Source organism: Sciurus vulgaris, assembly GCF_902686455.1.
Source record: "Sciurus vulgaris genome assembly, chromosome: 2".
Classification (NCBI taxonomy): domain Eukaryota; kingdom Metazoa; phylum Chordata; class Mammalia; order Rodentia; family Sciuridae; genus Sciurus; species Sciurus vulgaris.
Genome location: NC_136462.1, coordinates 28,371,439 through 28,389,929, shown reverse-complemented (window position 1 = coordinate 28,389,929; position 18,491 = coordinate 28,371,439). Strand labels below are relative to the sequence as shown.

General features: G+C 41.8%; 1 protein-coding gene across 23 annotated transcripts in view; it reads left to right on the top strand.

The window, feature by feature from the left end:
- Positions 1-18,491, top strand: part of TTLL5 (tubulin tyrosine ligase like 5) — a 270,061-nt gene that overhangs the window by 218,040 nt on the left and 33,530 nt on the right. For 21 of the 23 annotated variants that reach the window (XR_013762165.1, XM_079129211.1, XM_079129232.1 and 18 more), the window contains one exon: positions 16,696-16,778. The exons of the other annotated variants lie outside the window; for them this stretch is intronic. Coding sequence is in view for 20 of the 21 variants with exons in the window: in XM_079129211.1 (XP_078985337.1) it covers positions 16,696-16,778 (83 nt within the window). In the remaining variant the exon portion in view is untranslated. The remainder of the gene's footprint in view (positions 1-16,695; positions 16,779-18,491) is intronic. 23 annotated transcript variants of the gene reach the window in all.

Below are 18,491 nucleotides of genomic sequence, written 5' to 3'. Positions count from 1 at the left end.
CAGTAGTGCAAGGCCCTGCTCACTTCGCCACCATCACTGCCCTGCAGGTCCCAGAGCCACAGCTGAAGCAGCAGGTCAGAAGTGCACTTCGAATCTGCCAGTGTGCTCTTCGTGCATCCTCTCCTTATTGCCCCTGCCCCCAGAGGGCCCTCGGTGGCCTGTGTGGCCTGCTGGCCTGCTATGGAAAGGAGGCTTAGGCAGCAGCTGACATCTGAAGGCACTGTCACCGCCTCCAGCCCCCGCCCCCGCTCACAGGAGAGCTCTTCAGCATCCCGAGGTAAAATTGCAGCTCTCTGGACAAACTTTGCTTTTCTGCATTTTTGTGGTTTCTTCTCTGTGACAGGCAGGAGTGTGGGAAAACCGGAAATAGCTTAGCATCAAAAATGCACCGAAGTGGGGAAAAGCAAAGATTTCTTCAGAATTTAAGAAATATAATTCAAGTATCAAAAGGCATGCTGTGAGGCAGTGTTCCAGGAAATAGTTTCCAATTTGCCTTTAAAACTCCAGCACAAGTCAGTAAGGCTGTTAGCTCTAACGGAGACCTTAATGTCCTCTCACTTACGTGTAACGTGTCTGTGAAGGCCCCACCAATATTTTCAAATATTCTTTGACTTTCAGGAAAAAAAGAAGTTTTCTATCTGCATTGACTCAATGAAAAACTCCCTTTATGAAATATTCAGATAAAAGCTTTTTAAATAAACTTTATATTAATTTTACATTTACAGGAAAGTTGTAAGAACAGTAGAGTTCCCAGGTGCCCCTCACCTAATTTTTCACATTGTTAACATCTTGCATTAGTGTGGGACATTTGAAGGCTACCATACTAGGAAACTGTCATTGGTACATTACTATGAAGTGAACTTCATTTATTATTTGGATCAATGAAGTGATTTTTAATCTAGAGAAACTTTCCATGGCTCCTGAAATCAGGATACTTAATCTCAGTTTACATATTCTTCCTGTTCTATAGTAATTCTTATTCCTAGCCAGCATAACAATTTAGCTACTGTGACTCAGTTTCTGATTTTAAAAGTGGAATAATAGTAGTATACACTTCTTAGGGTCATTAAGAAAAATAAATAAATTAATGAGTGTCAAGTACAAATACAGTGCCTGGCACATAATATGTGTTAAATAAGTTTTAGGTATTAGTATGTTTAATATCAAGATGGCATTTCAAGAAATTTTCTTGTAATTCTTTACTTCTTATAAGATGTGTTGCTTCATTTGCTTGGATCTTATTATTGCCTTTATCCTGCTCTGTCCAGATTTATCAGGAACTTCAGTTATGACTGGTGGTACTGAGTCACACTCAGGAATGCCTTAGTTGCCCCAGGAGACACAACTAATGAGAAGTTGTAATGAGCTGTGGACCATGCCAAGCCCTGTGTTTTGGGGATGAACTTCAGACTTCTCCTAACACGGAAGTTGGCATTAGACAGATATAGAAGCAATTTCCAAGAGCATCAGAGTTTCCACATCTTAGAGGGTTGAGTTTGGAGAACAATAGGACATAAAAGATGGAATGTCATTTGAATTTTGGTGCAAAGGGAGTTGAGACTCAGAACAGTGGGGTCTTATTTCTTTATGATAATATTCAAGTCACTTTCTCTCTAAAGGTTTCATTTTCCCGTCTGTAAAACAAAAACCACTGTCCCTACTGAATAATCAGCCAAAATAACTTGTTTTCTGTCGATTCCATTCATGACCTTTGAGAGCACACTTGTCTCTTAATACTGAAGCTTTGCGGCCATTTTCCTCACCTCTTCTTAGCCCAGAAGTTCTTCTTATTGTTCTCAAATTTGTAATTCTTTTAGGTGTGCTCATTTGTCAATTCTGCGAAGAGAATGCTTTGGATTCTCTTTTCCTCCTCCCTCTCCGTTCTTATTTTTTCCTTTTTTAGCCATTTCCATTTTAGCCAGCAGCCTGGCTCGGGTTTCCTCTATAATGTTTGCAGCACTTCATAGTGTAGAAGCCACCTCAGTCCTCCTTTCAAAACTCTCTGGTGTTTCATCCAATAGTCAGCTGCACTAATTAGGATGACAGCCTGTGTGCACCTAACTCCCTCCTCCTCCACAGAAGTGACCTTTTTTCTCAGAACTGGAATCATACATCGTACTATGCAGGAAAAGTGGAGAAAGAAATCTGAGGACATTGAAGTTTGCTGGGCAAAACTCAGACTAGAGATGAAGTTGAAAGGGCCAGGTCAAGGCTGTTGTAACTTGGGAGGCTTCCCCAAAGAAAGAAAACTGTTTAAGAATCACTGACTAGGGCTGGGGTTTGGCTCTGTTGGTAGTGTGTGTGCTTAGCATGGGCAAGACCCTGTCTTCAAGTCGTAGCACAAACAAAAGAGGAAAAAGAAAAGATAAAAGGAACTCAGACTGAATGACAGTGCTTGCTTTGTGGAGCTTGGATTGCCTTTTCTTGCCCACATCTTAGCTTCTGCAGGGAGCTCTCGGTGGAAATGGAAGCTAACCGCGCTCTGGGTCAGCACCCAGGACAGTGGTGTTTGTCAAAGGCTGCCAGGGATTAGGAGGGAGGAAAGCATCAAGAGCTGCACAGCCCAAGAAAACCACATACCAATTAATGGGACCTGAACCTTTGTTAAAAGCAGCATTATGAGGACAGATGCTCAGAGGCTGCTGTCACAGGATAGAACAATAAGCATCAGGTGAATATCGCTGTGTGTTGCGTCTTCTGACACATGAGTCATTAAACTATGGCAAAGTACTCAGGAATCATAGTGGTCCAAAAGTTGTTGGTGAGAGCATAGAAGATGCCATACTGTAGATTAACCTTGTCTGTCAGCCTTTTAGTCTTTTATGATGTGGTGTTTGAAGAAATGTGGTTGAATCTATGGCATATCCATCCTTAGATACAGGGTTCTCTAACTTACACATTTCTAAGATGTATAATTATAAAACTTCATGCTGGAAGGTAAAGGAATCAGGAAGCACAGTTTGGGGACAGGTGGTCAATGACTGAGCCCAAACTGTCATTCACACCACCTATTATGCTAATTTCAGACTCTTCCCAGTAGACTACTGCTTTCAAAAGTCCCTACCAATCTACTCCAATCCATCTGTACAGCAAATGGCAGATTAATTATCCTAAAACATTGCTTTTGGAATATAATATAAAGTAAGCAGTTAGGAACTTACTCCTCTCTCTTCACATAGAAATTTCACCACGTAAGTGACCAATGAAGTAGTCAAAAGAAGGGAGAATTAGTGTCACTCTCACGCCGGAAGGATTGGGGGAATTCCTGTTATGTGTTACACAGGAAGGACTGGGTTGAAGAACAACAATGGAGGGCTTTTATGCAGCAGCTTCCTGTGAGAGCACAGTCTGGGAAATGAGTGGGAGATCTGGAGTACCCCAGACAACAGCTTCTCGCTCCAAGGGGCAAGGCTGGGACCAGGGAGGCCATGAGTGCCTGCCAGGAGGCTACCACTCGGATCTTTTCTTTCTGCTACTGCTCTCCCAGGTGGACCTCCGTGATGGCAGTAGGATGGCTTAGGATTTGCTTTTGACGTGAACAGTAACATCAGAGAGATGGGTACTGGCCACCACTTCTAAGCCACAGTTGCCAAGGGTTGTGTATGGGTCAGTAGGGTGGAGAGGTACGTGAGGGTCATGGAATGATGGATCTTCCTCTAGTGATTCTTATTTGTGTCATTTAAGTTAAACTCTTCTCATCCCTGCCTGCTGAGATGTTAAAATGGTTGTTGAACTGGCAGTATACTTGCTGGATATTTACTATCCCTTGCTTACCTTCTTATCTGAGTATGAAAATCTCTCTTTAAAAGATTTGGGCAGTCGTATTAAGCAAAATAAGTCAAACTCAGAAGGCCAAGGGTCAGGTTTTCTCACATATGTGGAAGTTAGAGAGGAAAAAGGAAAAGAAAGGTGAGGGTGGATCTCCTAAAACTCAAGGAGCTAGATCAGGAGAGGAGAAGGACCAAAGGGCGGAAGGCGGGGAAAGAGTGGGGAAGCAGTCAGTGAAAGATTGCTGAAATATAATATTATATATAATTGGTCAAATTGTATTGTTTTATTGTATGTATGTATGAATACATAATAACAAATCTTTTCAATATGTACAACTATAATACACCAATAAAAATGCAGAAAAAAGAAAAAAAAAGATTTGGGCAGGAATTTATACTACTTTTTATAGAATCCATATCAGTTTCTCCATGAATGTAGGTTCATAATGGCGAATTTAGACTTTCTTCTCTAAGGATGAGCAGATATTGAAGAATCTTGAAAGATCAAAAGAAGGCTTCATGGAGAAGATTCAGAGGTTCTGCCAACCTCTGAAATAACTTAAGAAATAAAATAACATTTTAGGAAATACTTAACTTGTATTCTTAATAGAATTTAAGAGTACAGTATCTCATGTGCAGAGCTAGCAAAACTATCAGATAGAAAGTACTAGCAGTCTGGGGCCAGGAAGGATTGTGTCGAGATAACTGCCTGCGTGAAAATATTGAGTCAAAGAAAACTAATAGCAACTGAACACTCAGAACATTGAACCTGTGAAATAAAGGACAAATGTCAAAAATTCCAAGGAAAAATATACAAAAGTAAAAATGATGAGAGAAAAGATAGACTCAGCCTAAGTAAATGACTTTCAAAAAGAGACGTGTAGTCATGCTATTTTTATTACTATAGCTCAGTAGTATAGTTTGAGGTCTGGTATTGTGATTCCTCCTGCTTCACTCTTCTTTCTAAGGATTGCTTTGGCTATTCTGGGGCTCTTATTTTTCCAAATGAATTTCATGATTGCTTTTTCTAGTTCTATGAAAAATGTCATTGGGATTTTAATACAAATTGCATTAAATTTGTATAATGCTTTTGGTAGTATACCATTTACAACTAATTAGAACAAATAAAAATATTTTTTTTTTAAATCAAGACACACTATATTGAAAGTAAAAATCATAGTTGGCCCTAGTGGTAATACCTGTATTCCTAGCAGTTATGGAGGCTGAGGTAGGAAGATCACAAGATCAAGGCCAGCCTCAGCAACCCAGCAAGGCCCTAAACAACTTGGCAAGACCCTGCCTCAAAATAAAAAACAAAAAGGTCTGGGAATGTGGTTCAGTGGTTAAGAGCCCTTGGCATCAACTCCTGTACCAAAAAGAAAAAAAAGAAAAAGAATTGTACATACCAAAATTTATATTCAAAATGTAATCAAAGACATATCCAAAGGTAAATTCATAACCTTAGTCATTTTTTTGTTAAGATATAGAAAAATTGAAATGAACCAAGATGCAAATGGCAGATTGGTTTCAACAGAGAGACTGACTGCAGCTGATGGCCCACAGTGTCATATTGGAAGGAACTGTGAGAACCTTTCTGATCTCAGCAAGAAAGGGAACTTTGAGAGATTAGTCAGGGAGATGAGAGGAGAGTGGTGAGTACGCGTGCCACATACCGCCACGCCTTAACCAAGCCTTCATCTCATACATTTAAACAAGGGACGATGATATAAAGCTAAGGAAACAGGCAAAAGGAAATCAAGGCAAATGCAACATTAAGTGACGAGCAAGCAGTACAATTAGTGAAGTTCAAAGCCTCATTGGGTTCGGGGCAGGAGGACAGGGAAGGAGAAAATAAGCATACCTCTGGCCAGAAAAACACAAGAATGAAAAACAAGGGAAAAAAATCTTCAAAAGTAAGTATAGAGAAGATTGAAAAATTATGAGAACACTGTGCACAACTATATGCCACTAAATTTTAAAACCTGGATGAAAGACTGCAAGTATTGAAATTGGCTCTTCTTGAAGGAAAAGCAAACCTCAGTAGATTAAGGTGGAAGTTTTAAAATTATCCAAATTGGTTCTTTAAAAAAAAAAAAAAGGTAGGATACATGAGTCAGCCTAGGCCACAATTTTTAAACATCATCTCTGAAATAGTTCTTCAACCTTTTTTAATTTTCGGAGGTCTCCAGAGAGCCTGCCAGGTAATTTGCCCCGTGCTTCCCATTCTTGGTTCCTGCGTGCTCATGTCACCTCCCAGCACAGTTCCCTCAGCCCTCTTGAACCTGAGTCCTGCCTTTTGTTCAGGATTGGGATTTAGTCTATTTTGATCATTTCTCCCAATTGCTTCTGTGCTGATTCTCCATTTACCTCCTTGCTTGGTTTCTCCTCTCCAAATGTTCTGTATCTGCTGTCTCCTTAAGGACAGATGGCTGGATTCACCCTCTCATCATACACGCTCACGTCCACATAGACTGTGCCTGTGCTTTACAGTGCTCTAGGTGCTGGTGATAACATCCATTGACAAGGCACACAGATCTCTGCTTTCAGAAAACTTACTTTTGAGAGAGAGGAGATAAGTTCAACCCCCCATCCATGACATAGCTTATATTTATCACAAATTTTCAATAAATGGCAGGGGTGGTAATAGAGATGGAAATGGTTCTGTAGAAGAGATGATGGCAGAGGCAGAGGTGGTGGTGGTGGTGGTGGGGTTGGCAGCAGCAGTGACAGTATTTTGAATCAAAGTATATACTTCAAGGATGAATAAAAATAATTTATTTATACTATATAGAGTAGCATCTGGGAGGCAGTAGAACACAGTTGTTATTCACCCAGAATTTGAAATTCTGTCTCTTTTATTTAATTGACTTATCTGGAGATAACATTTAAGCTTTTGTTTCATTGCCTGTTAAATATCACAGTGGTGCATGCTGTAATCCCAGAGGCTTTGGAGGCTGAGGCAGGAGTATCTCAAGTTCATGACCAGCCTCAGCTGCTCTTAGAAAGACCCTGTCTGAAAAACAAAAAGGACTGGGGATGTGACTCAGTGTTTTAAAGCAAAGCACCTCTGAGTGTAATCAATAAATAAATAAACACACACATATAAATATATATGTATAAACATATACATACTTTACATATCATACATTTATATGTAGTATATATGTATATAGATCCTACATCTTAGGGTTGTTCTTAGGATTAAATGAAATAGTGTGTTTCCCTTACATTTATGTCCAATACATGGTATTGGTGGGCTTGAAAGTTCTGCTGATGCTATTGTTCTCTATTAAAAGAAATCAGAATTGGGTGCCGTGATGCACACCTATAGTCCCAGAACTGGGGAGGCTGAGTCAGGAGGATTACAGGTTCAAGGTCAGCGTCAGCAACTTAGCAAGACTCAAATCAACTTAGAGAGGCCCTAACCAACGTAGTAAGACCCTGTCTCAAAATTTAAAAATAAAATAAAAAGGACTAGGTATATAGCTCAGTGATAATACACCCTTGAGTTCAATTACCAATATCCACCCCCCAAAAAAAGAAAAAAGTTTAAAAAAAAAAAATCACACTTTTGTTATTAGTAACTTGATATTCGTAAGTGTGATTTGGTTCTAGCTAGCACAGCTATGGAAATCCAAACACATTCTGATTTCCTTAACCCTAATAACTCTAGACTTTGGAAGGCAAAGGTTTATTTCAAACAAAAGAATAGATTTGGACCTAGTGACTTGTAGTCAGACTGGCTCCATAAGTTGACACTTAACTATGCCCCTCTGCTTCCAACACATGGCAGTGAGAGAGAAAAAGTTTAAAGAGGAACCACCATCAGGGCATAACCATGCTATAAAATAAGGGAAACATCTCTTTGACCTCAAATGTGAACTCTGCTTTTGGAAGCCGGCAGGGGCATTGTGGTGTTCAGCTTCTGTGGCATTTGGGGCCTGAAAGTGCCCTGCTTTGAGGAGAAATTAAAGCCAGGTCATTACTTGAAAATAAAAACTGGTTTTTCTACTCAGGGTGATTTTGCTCCACAGGGAGCAATATCTGGAGATATTTTCAGTTGTGATAACTGGGAAGTGCAGTTGGCATCTAGGGGACAGAGACTGAGGGTGCTCATGGTCATCCTGCAAAGCTTAGGACAGTCCCTCACCACAAAGAATTATGCAGCCCCAAATGTTAGGATGCCGGGAGACTGCAGACCTAGAGAGTCAGGAAACAGTGAGGCAGCTTTACATCAGAACTGGGTTTCTAAATACCACTGAGGCAAGGCCTCCATAATGCCACTACAAAACCTGATTCTGGACTGGGGTCAAGGCAGTATTTGGAAGCAACACTAAAATCTTCAGCGGGAGGAATAAGCGAATAGAAAGAATCAGGTGATTCCTATTCAAAATAAGCAGGTTGGGGATGTACCTCAGTGATAGAACACTTGCCTAGCATGTGTGAGGCCCAAGTTCAGTCCCCAGCACTATAAAAACAAACAAAATGAGCCTGCAGCCCCAAATTCCAAACATGAATAAATGTCATACTAAAAATGATGACCGACAAAATCAATGGCGGAATATTCCTTACAGATAAGTCAATGTTTATGAATAGTCAGACATGTTATGTCATGTGTCTCATAGGAGTAGCTTGTGGATCGTGGCATGTGTCTGTGATGGGACTATCAGAATACACAGATAAGCAATACTTGAAAATGTCATAACTGAGGATTTTCCAAAATTGAAGAATACACGAATCCTCAACTAAAAACATTCATGGACCCAAAATCAGTACACTTCTAGACACATCAGAGTGAAACTTCAGAACATTAAGCATAAAGAGAAGTCTTGGGTGGGGGCATAGTTCAGAGTAGAGTGCTTGCCTTGCATGCTTAATGGCCTGGGTTCAATCCAGGCCATTAAGGGAAGGAAATGATAAGTCTTAAAGACTTCCTGAGAAGCCAATAGAGTGGCGCATGTCTGTAATCCCAACTATTCAGGAGGCTGAGGCAGGAAGATCACAAATTAAAGATCAGACTCTAGAGCTCAACAAAAGGACAATCCCTATTACTGCAAAAAATGAAATAAACAAATAAATAAAGTCCACCTGAGAGAAAATTTGCAAAGCAGCACAGAGTTCCACGTTCTTCTTAACAATAGTAGATGCTGGAATACAATGGCTAATGCTTTCAAAATACTGAGGTAAAGTGATTTTTCAGTTTAGAATTGCACACATAGCCAAATTCTCAAGTGAAGGTAAAATAAAAATTATTTGAGCTGAAGACACTTTTTTTTTTTTTTTGAGTTGTTCAGTCTCTGTCAATACCGCACATGATCTTCACTAAGATAATCTAAGTAATAAAGACTATCAGGTAAAAGTGAACTCAGAAGTATTAGATAACAAGAAACAGAAATGTAACAAGTTTTTAAAATGTCAGTAAATGTTAACAACTATAAAATCATCAGTTTTTAAAAAGCTGTAATGTCAACAAAGACAAGGTGCAGGAACCAGGAATATTCAGGGGTAGTTGATGTATAGTAGGGTCTGTGTGAAGTTTAAGGGCAGAACAGGAATATTGAATGACTTTGCACTTTATTAGGGGAAAAAATAATGAAATAATTGATATACAAGCTATAGCTTTCAGCCCGACAGCGAGGAAAGGGAAATGTAGAAATTCTGTGAATCCAGGGGAAGGAGGCAAAGAGAAAGAAACAAAAGAAAAGCATGGTAAAGAGAAAAGGAAATTAGTAGTAGAAATATATGAGCTGTCACCATAAATACTAACAGGTTGCACCTTTTTAAAAATCTCAGTTATAGGCTGCTTAAAAGAGACATACCTAAAGTTAGATCTCACAAGAGGATAGAAAACAAAGGATTGGAAAAATACAAACCACAAAATACTCATTAGAAGGAAAACTAGCAGAGCAATATTAATATTAAATAAAATAGAATTCAGCAAAAGGCAGCAGGAGGGATAAAGAAAAGTGCTTGTATGCACTTAATATCATAAATTCAAAATGTCCTAAGTCAAAAACTGACACACTTACAAGGAGCAATTGGCAAATCATCAGTCAGTGGGTGATTTACTTAAATCTACTTCTGTCAGTAACTGACAGGTAATTCAGACAAGTGCTACTGAGCGTTTGGACATTTGAAATGCAGAATTGGCTTTTAATTTTTTTGGCCATCACTCATAATAAGAAAAACCACATTTAATAGGCAATCCAGTAAAAATACCTACGTGTATGTGCATGTGAAATAAAGCAGTGTTTTCTACTCATGCTTTAGATGCTGATTGTGAGCACCTAAATTGATTTTATACCCGTCTTATGAGGCACAGCTCACAGTCCAACATTGAAAGCTATGTACAGACTCCTGCACCCAAAAGGGGAGAATATATATTCTTTTTTTTTCTTTCTTTTTTATTGTTTGTTCTATTTAGTTATACATGAAAGCAGAATGCATTTTGATTCTTTGTACACAAATGGGGTACAACTTTTCCATTTCTCTGGTTGTACACAATGTAGAGTCACATCATTTGTGTAATCATACATGTACACAGGGTAATGATGTTGTCTCATTCCACCATCTTTCCTTCTCCTGTTCTTTTCAATTAAACATGAAACATTTACAAAAATTCAGCACATACTGCGTCACAAGTGAAAGCTCTGTACATTTCAAAATATCAGTATCAAACAGTTCACTCTTCAAGCAAAATTCACTTAAATTTGAAATAATAGATGGTTTTTTAAGATAGAGAAGTTGAGAAACTTCATGAAATAAAGTACTACCTTTAGAGATAATCACAGTGAAAATTATAAAATAACTAGAACAGAAGGGCTGTGAAAGTACTATGTATCAAATTTGTGGGCTAGCCAAAACAATCCTCAAAAGTAAACTTTTTAATCTTAAATACATTTATTTAAAAAGATAAGAAAGATTGAACATTCGTGAGTTAATTATTTAATTTGAAAATCTATAAAAGGACAACAGAATAAACTAAAGAAAATAAAGGAAAAAAATACAGAAATGGCCTAGAACATCCTGGCACATGGTGGAACTTGAGAGAACAGCCCCTTAAACCTTGTCGGTACATGGTAGGTGCTCATTAAACAGCTGTTGAAGGAATGAATGAAACTGACAACAAGCAACAGAGAGTATTGCCTCTGGAAAGATTAACTAACAAGAAGAAAAGGCCCACATACATAATTTCAGGAACAGAAAGAAATGTAACCAAAAATGCAATGGGATGGATAGTGTGTTGTGTATTTATAAAACAGAGTTTTATCTACTAGGTCTCCACTAAATGTTCCTGGAATTGGTTTTGAAACCAGACCTGAGTTAATAATGTTCCAATGGTTATTTTCTAAGGATTAGCATGTTGATTGCTTTTTCCGATGCACGTAGAATCCCTGGACTGATAGAAAAGAGGAAGAGATGCATGTACCCGTGTGCATGCAGGTGCTTAGGAAGGAAAGGTGGACAATACTTAATCAGTAAGCAGACATTTGCCAAGAAAAGTCAGAGTACGTGTTCCCTTTCTGGACATTTGTTTCTTAAGTATACCTTGCACCCTTGGTATTCCTTCTCTCCTTTGGGAATTGAAGGAGGCTGGTTGTCACCAGTATTTTATAAAAGTGACGATGTTCAGTGATATTGTTTTGGAACCAACACAAATGCAGGTCTGTTCTACCTCAGCCCTGGCCAGGCCAGCATTTCTACCTCTGCTCTTCCTGTACAATTGTGCCTTTTCCTTTTGTGGTCTTTCCATCCACAGAAAGGTCATCTCTGGTGTGGTGGCATGAAGCCAAGATAAACTTTTACTAAGCCATTGAAATAGAAAAGTAGTACCCTGTGTTAGAGATGGGGAAAGCCTCAAAAAGAGCGCAAAGAGAAACCGCACAGCCCCAAACCGCAGGCAACCTGGCGAGGTCATGAACAAGCCAGCCTTAAAGAAAGCGTTTCGCTTTCAGAAAGTTTCCACAGATCAAAATAGTGGGCAGAGAAAAAACAGAGGAAACCACAAATAGAGGAAATGAAGATGCACAGAAAAGCACATCAGAAGCCTTACCGGCAAAATGGATCATGGGGCTATTGCTCCTTGCACCCTCCTGGCCTGGCTGCTTCGGCTGTTATATAGATGGGCTCTGTGGTGTGGCCCTGGTACCAGCTGTTCAAATGGCTTGTGTTCTCTAAGTGGAGACTTTCACCAGAAGAAATCTTCCAAAATGATAAATGCAGGCAATATTTCACTATAGGGGTATTATTTGTTTGTAATGTATTGTTGAATAATTTCTTTGAAGGACCAGAAAAACTGCTCTCTCATGGTAGGAATAATGCCTATTCCAGGCACTTTTCTCAGACTTTAGAAAATTGGAAAGGCAGGAGTAGATAGGCGTAGAGCCAGTGAATCAAATTCTGGGCTAGGATGTGTATATTTAATATTTAAGGGAACTGTAGGTCCTGGCTGCCAGCAAGGCCCAAAGAAACGTGCACCTTAGTTGAAAGGTGTGCGTCAGTAGTAAAGGAGGTTTTCGGTTCTTTGTTGCTGCTACACACGGACACATTTCTTGTTATAGTTCTTAAGTGGTTAAATGAATCAGACAGCTTGCCCTTAAGCAGTTTTTAAAAATCATGGGCAGAGAAGGACCTGAATTAAGTCCATTACCATAGCCCAGGTGCTGTGAGCACGTCACCCTAACCTTTGACTGCATCTAACACTTGTCCCTCTCCCAGACACCCGTTCCATTTCCAGGAAGGGCTCTTAAAGGCTAGGTACTCACATCTCGTGTTCTTCTTGGGTGTGATTTCAAGTTAATAGCACTTTTCAGTATCTCTGCCTGTAGAACTCTGGATACTTTTATAATTCTAGTTTTTCTGAGTTCACTTTTAGCCCCTTCTTCATAGCCCACGAGTGCCGTGATCAGAACACCTCAGGTAATGAATACCACTGCATCAAATACTCATTTAACTCTGCGCAGCAACTACTCCAGGAGAAGGGCAATTATAATCTCTGTATAAAGTGGCTGATTCCACGTGATATTCCACACAAGTTAGGATGGGAGATGCGCTGTCTTCCAGTCAACTCCTGTCCGCCTTTCCATAGTGCTGTTCTCGTGCGCAAAGATAAATATCTTATACAGCATGGCCCCTGAAGGCCAGACACCAATTTCCTTTAGTGCCCAGTGCATCAGTGATTTGTTCTCTTGTTGGCAGAGAAAAATATGTATGTATCAGATTTATAAAGAGAGAGTCCGTCAATCAAATGAGGCCTCTCTTCCTGTGGGATTATAAGAGTAATTTTGACTACGAGCTTTCTGTCTTGTAGTTTGATTTTAATAGCAAATTGCTGTTAACGTCCGAGTTTGGAAGGTGGTCATTCTCCTACAGTTTAGCACTAATATTTCATACATTGGAATCAGTGAGTCATCTGGTTGGATATTTCTGTATGTAGAGGCTTATCGTGATCGCAGAACGCTATCGATATTAGCATAAAAATGGCAACACTGGTAATAGTTCACATTTATTTAGTCCTTACACCTGTCACTGCACTAGGATGTGTTCCCTATTCACCATCTTGTGGTATCCTCTAGACCCCTATGAGGCAGTCCTGTTATACTATTATTAAGGGACCAAAAGACAATCCAGGAAGTAGATCCATACCTTCCCTTGGAAATCTGTTCTGAAACACAGGTGTTCCCAGGAAAACAGTGAAGAAGCATTGTAGTCACATGCAAAGTAATACACCAGTTCCAAACAAGCCTGCTTCAGACGTTCTCATATAGGAGGGGTTGTCCAGAAGTCGGAGTGAATTTTCCCAAGGAGATGATATTATCCCAGCAAAGACATCATTACAGTAGTGTGCATGAAGCAGTAACAACAGACCTAAACCATCTGGTACAAGGAAAGTTTCACTCGAGACTTTCCCCTCATTGCTTTGGGCACATTACCCTGCCAAGCGGGGAAATCCGTTTGAAGCAACAGAATCAAGCCAGACACGGTGGCTTACACCTGCAGTCCCAGATATTTCAGGAGGCTGAGATAGAGGATCCCAAGTTCAAGGCCAGCCTGGACAACTTAGTGGACCGTGTCTCAAGAAGGAGGACGTAGGTGCTGGGGACGTAGCTCAGTGGTAGTGCCCCTGGGTGCAATCCCCAGAAGAAGAAAGAAACAGTAGAATCACTGGATTCAACTTCTGACTCTGCGCTTCTCAAGGCCTGGGATGGGAGCTTATGGGAGGAAGGAGGACGGAGGAGGGAGCAGACCTGGGCCAGGAGATCTTAGATGAGGAGAGGATGAAGCCTGTGAAGGTGACGAATGAGTTGGGAGTTCTAGAGAGGAGAGAGAAAGCTAGAGAGTTTGAGGACCCTCGAGCCTTCTCTCCTTAGGCATCTGCCTGTTCACTGCCTGTTTCTGCTATTGAACCAGGGAGTTTGCGGCCTGGTTCTCTCTTTTTCCTGCTAACATGCTTCCTCTGTGAAATAGACCGGTCCCTGGCTTTCCCTCAAAGCATGGGGGAAAACCAGCACAGCAGCCCTGAGGGACTTGAACTTCCGCACAGGAAAGAGCCCATCCTAGGCCCTCCAGGGCTTTCCCTTTTTCTCTGGGACCTGGAAGTAAATGTCAGTCAGCAGGTGCTTTGGGTGGCTTGTGGGCCTATATGGGGCTAAAGTAAAAAGCTTGAGCATTTCAGATGTAGCTCAAGGGGAGGCTCCTGGGAGAAGGCAGAAACCCTCTGCTTCTCTCCTCCCCCTGCAGTTCCCCCTTCCTCCAAGTAACTGTTAGGTGCCGACACTGGAGACACCTGGGCCCCGGATTGCTGCTTACCAGAGGGAAGGGCCACGAGCCAGCATGATCTTCCGCAGTCAATGGGCTGTGTCCTCAAAGGGCATGTCTCTTTCAGGGGTGTAGGGGCCACCTGGTCACCTAAAACTCTACCCACCTCTCCAAAGCACCGATCTTAGCTGTTTTCTCTTTACCTAGTCACTGGTGCCTCCCCAGCTTTGCTGGAGATAGGAATCCCCTGTGGTGCTATGAACAGCCTAAGTTCTCAGACCCAGTCCCAGACCCACCCAGTCAGTGTCTCCAAAGGAAGAGCCTGGAAAGCAAGTAACTCCAGTTAATTTCTGTTGAAGTTTTGGCAAAAACTGCCTGCTCCCCCCATCCAACATATACACACCTTCGTCTGGTTCCAGGGCACTGTAGGCCCCTTGCTGGCTCAGAAACCTGGTTTGTGCTTCACAGGAAGCTTTCCTGCCCCCTGCTCTGGACTAGTGTCTTCTTCTCGTAACATCTTGACTCTACTGAAGTGTGATTCCCTCAGAAAGACCCTCCTGGACCTCTCTCCTCACTGTTCGGATCGCGCTCTCCCGGGTCATTCTCTCCTAACCTCCTGTGCTTTTTCTCCTTAGCATTTGTCCCATGGTTTGTGTCGTACATTTGCTTTAATGTCTAACCCTCCCCCACCCCTATTATCAAACACAGGGAGTGCTTCATATTTTTTATGTGAATGAATGAGTGGGAAAATGATGTTGGAAGAGGCAAAATTGGATTGAGTGTTGCTTCATCAACAACAGAAACAGTCTGGCTCTGTGATCCCAGTGGAGGCTGAGGCAGGAGGACTGAGAGTTCAAAGCAAGCTTCTTAGTGAGGTCCTAAAGCAATTCAGCGAGACTCTGTCCCTAAATGAAATATATACATGATAAAAAGGATTGGGGATGTGACTCAGTGGTTAAGTGCCCCTGGGTTCAATTCCTAGTGCCAAAAAAATAACCAAGAGATGAGTATTTTTTTCTTTTTTTGACCTCCCAGGTAAAACTTGAACATGTCAACTAAAAATCAAGGCAGGGCCCACCACATAAATGCATTTATGAGCACAATGAGTCAGATTCCTTCAAAAACCACGTATCAGATATCTGATGAGTGCAAAGTGCAGCATGAGAGAGCCGCAGATACAAAAGTGCTAGTAAAATCTGGGTCTTTATGGAGCTTAATTCTAGTGTGGGTGACAGATACAGAACATCTCTTTACATAATTCATAATTATAATCTTAATAAATGTAGTGAAAGAATTCCAGAGGCCTGTAGAGCCCCAGGGAGATGGGACGTGGGTGCAGGTGTCCCAGCAGTCATAGAGTTTCTGAGACGTGTAGCTGAGGGTCCTCTGTGCAGTGCACCAATGACACTGTGTCCGGCTTCCCGTCAGCGTTGGTGTGAGCAGAGGTGTGCTGTATGATATTTGGTCACTCTCAGCACAGTTGACATTTTGTATCAGGTAATTCTTTGCTTGGGTGCTTTCCCGTGTCCTGCAAGATGCTTGGCAGCATTCCTGGCCCCTTCTCACTAGCTGCTGGTAGCACCACAGATATCTTGACATTGCCACATGATCGTGGAGGGTGTGGGGGCTCGGCTGGGATGATGGCGAGTTCCACTGCTCCACCTGAAACGCGGTTTCTTTAAAATGTGTGTTCTTGCCAGGAGCCGTGGCACGTGCCTGTAATCCCAGCAGCTCGGGAGGCTGAGGCACGAGGATCATGAACTCAAGGTCAGCCTCAGCAAAAGCAAGGCTCTAAGCAACTCAGCGAGATCTGGTCTCTAAATAAAATACAAAATAGGGCTGGGATGTGGCTCAGTGGTTGAGTGCCCCTGAGTTCAATCCCAGTATCAGGGGGTGAAAAAAAAATGCCTTGTTTTGATTTATCTAAGTCAATTCCAGGAACCTAATGTTTTCATTCACTAAACAACCATTTCTCAAGTAGCTGTTAGGTGCCATTGGTCATCGACGTTCTCTCTAATTAGATGACATTTGAACAAAGTCTTGAAAGAAGCAAAGGAATGAGCTGCATGAGAGGAAGCACCAAGAGCAAGAGGCAGAGCCACTGGTTGGTTCGTACTTGACCTCGCCTTCCGGTCTGCGGGTCTGACCCAGCTCCTTTGTGTTTCAGAGGGGCCTCCGCCGAAGGGCAGCTGAACGGACTCCAGAGCAGCCTTAACTCTGCAGCCTTTATGCCCATCACCAGCTCCACAGGTCAGTGATCAGCAGCCCTTCGGTAGGTGGGGCAGAGGAAGGTGGCAGCTTGGCATGTTCTCTCTTTTGCTTCTGAATGGAGCTCCAGTTTCAAATAACAAAGAGCCCAGACTCCTAACGCATTGGCAGCCTAGCATTTTTGTTATGTCCTCCTTTGAAATTGTTCAGCAGCCTAGACATTTTTTTGGAAAATTTTGGAAATTTTGATAGAATGCTATCGGATTTGCATTTAGCAAAAATGCCCTGTATTTGACTATTACTATTTCTCACTTAATCCTCACAACAGTCCATGAGGTGGACCTTCTTGTCCCCTGAACATGAGGAATGTGAAGCTCACAGACTTTAGGGGCTTGAGGGAGGTCACATGTGGATCCAGAGCATATATGTAAGTTAAACAGTGGTGGTCCAGGGTTAGTGTTCTATGAATAATAATTCGTAAAAACACACTAAGTAGACAGAAAATTGGATGAAGTCACTTTGATTCAATTCAACAACTCTTGATTATTGAGCACCTGCCATGGAGAAAGGTAACTTGCTGGGCCCTGAGGGACAGGGTGAAGGACACAGTGTCCACTCTGGGAACGATAGACTCAAGGAGATAGAAACATCCTCAGGGACTGTGCTGCAGGTAATCTCATGGGTCTTTTTGAGTACTAGGGGCACATGGACAACTTTGAATAAGCATTTGCTTTGTGCCGGGCTCAGTTGTGGATGCTTTATGGGTCTTAACTCATTTGTTCACTGAACAGGCATGTGGTGTAGGAACTATATTCCGTATTTTATGACTGAAGAAATAAAAGCACAGATTATGAAATGTGTCAAAAGTTAGAGCTAGTTAGTGACTGGGCAGTATTTGAACCCAAGGAGTGGCCCACATCTTTTGGAATCGGGGAGCAAACATCCAAGCCAAGACTTGAATGTGGACAGGTCAGTCAGGAGAGAGATGGAGGTCCAGGAAGAAGGTGCAGTGTGTACAGAGACCCAGGGGGCATGAAAGTGGGCTGGGTTCTGTGACCTCTCCCTAATCAACGTGGCATGCGTAGGCAGTGGCAAGAGAAGGCTATAAAGTGACAGGGTCCATCAGGAGCCATTTAAGGAACCATTGTCCTGATAGCAGTGAGGAGCCCTGGGGGAGTCTGGGGACAGGCCCAGGGAGTGTGAGTGGGAGGTTGACATAATGCATCTTTAAGTGACCACTGCCTAAGGAGCTTAGCTGCTTGGCTGCATCGTAGGATAATTATATAAACTTCATAGGCTTATTGTGAGGATTAAATGAAGCACATATTTGGAAGGGCTCTATTGCTACACCCAGGTCAGGTAATAGTAATATGATGCTATGAGTATAAAGATTTGTTCTCCCTTTAAAATTTTAAACCCGAATTTAAGAAATATTTCATAGGTATGTACTAGTGACCCTCCCCATAGAATTGCTAGAACATGGTAAGTTGGGGTTTTGGTGGTTGTTTTTTGCTGGCTGATTGGTTTTTGTGGTGCTGGGGGAATTCAGGCCTTGTGCCTGCTAGGCAAACGTCTACCCCGGAGCTACACTCCAGCCTGGAGAACGTGGTGCTCATGTTTAAGGAAGTAAAATTTCCACCTGGAATTGTCGTGGGGGTGAGTGCTGGCCCTGAGACTCATGGGCAAGTTTGAAGGTGTTCATGAGACAAAGGCTCAGGGCTGCTTCCGCTCTCCAAATTTGCTTGAACTGGAGAC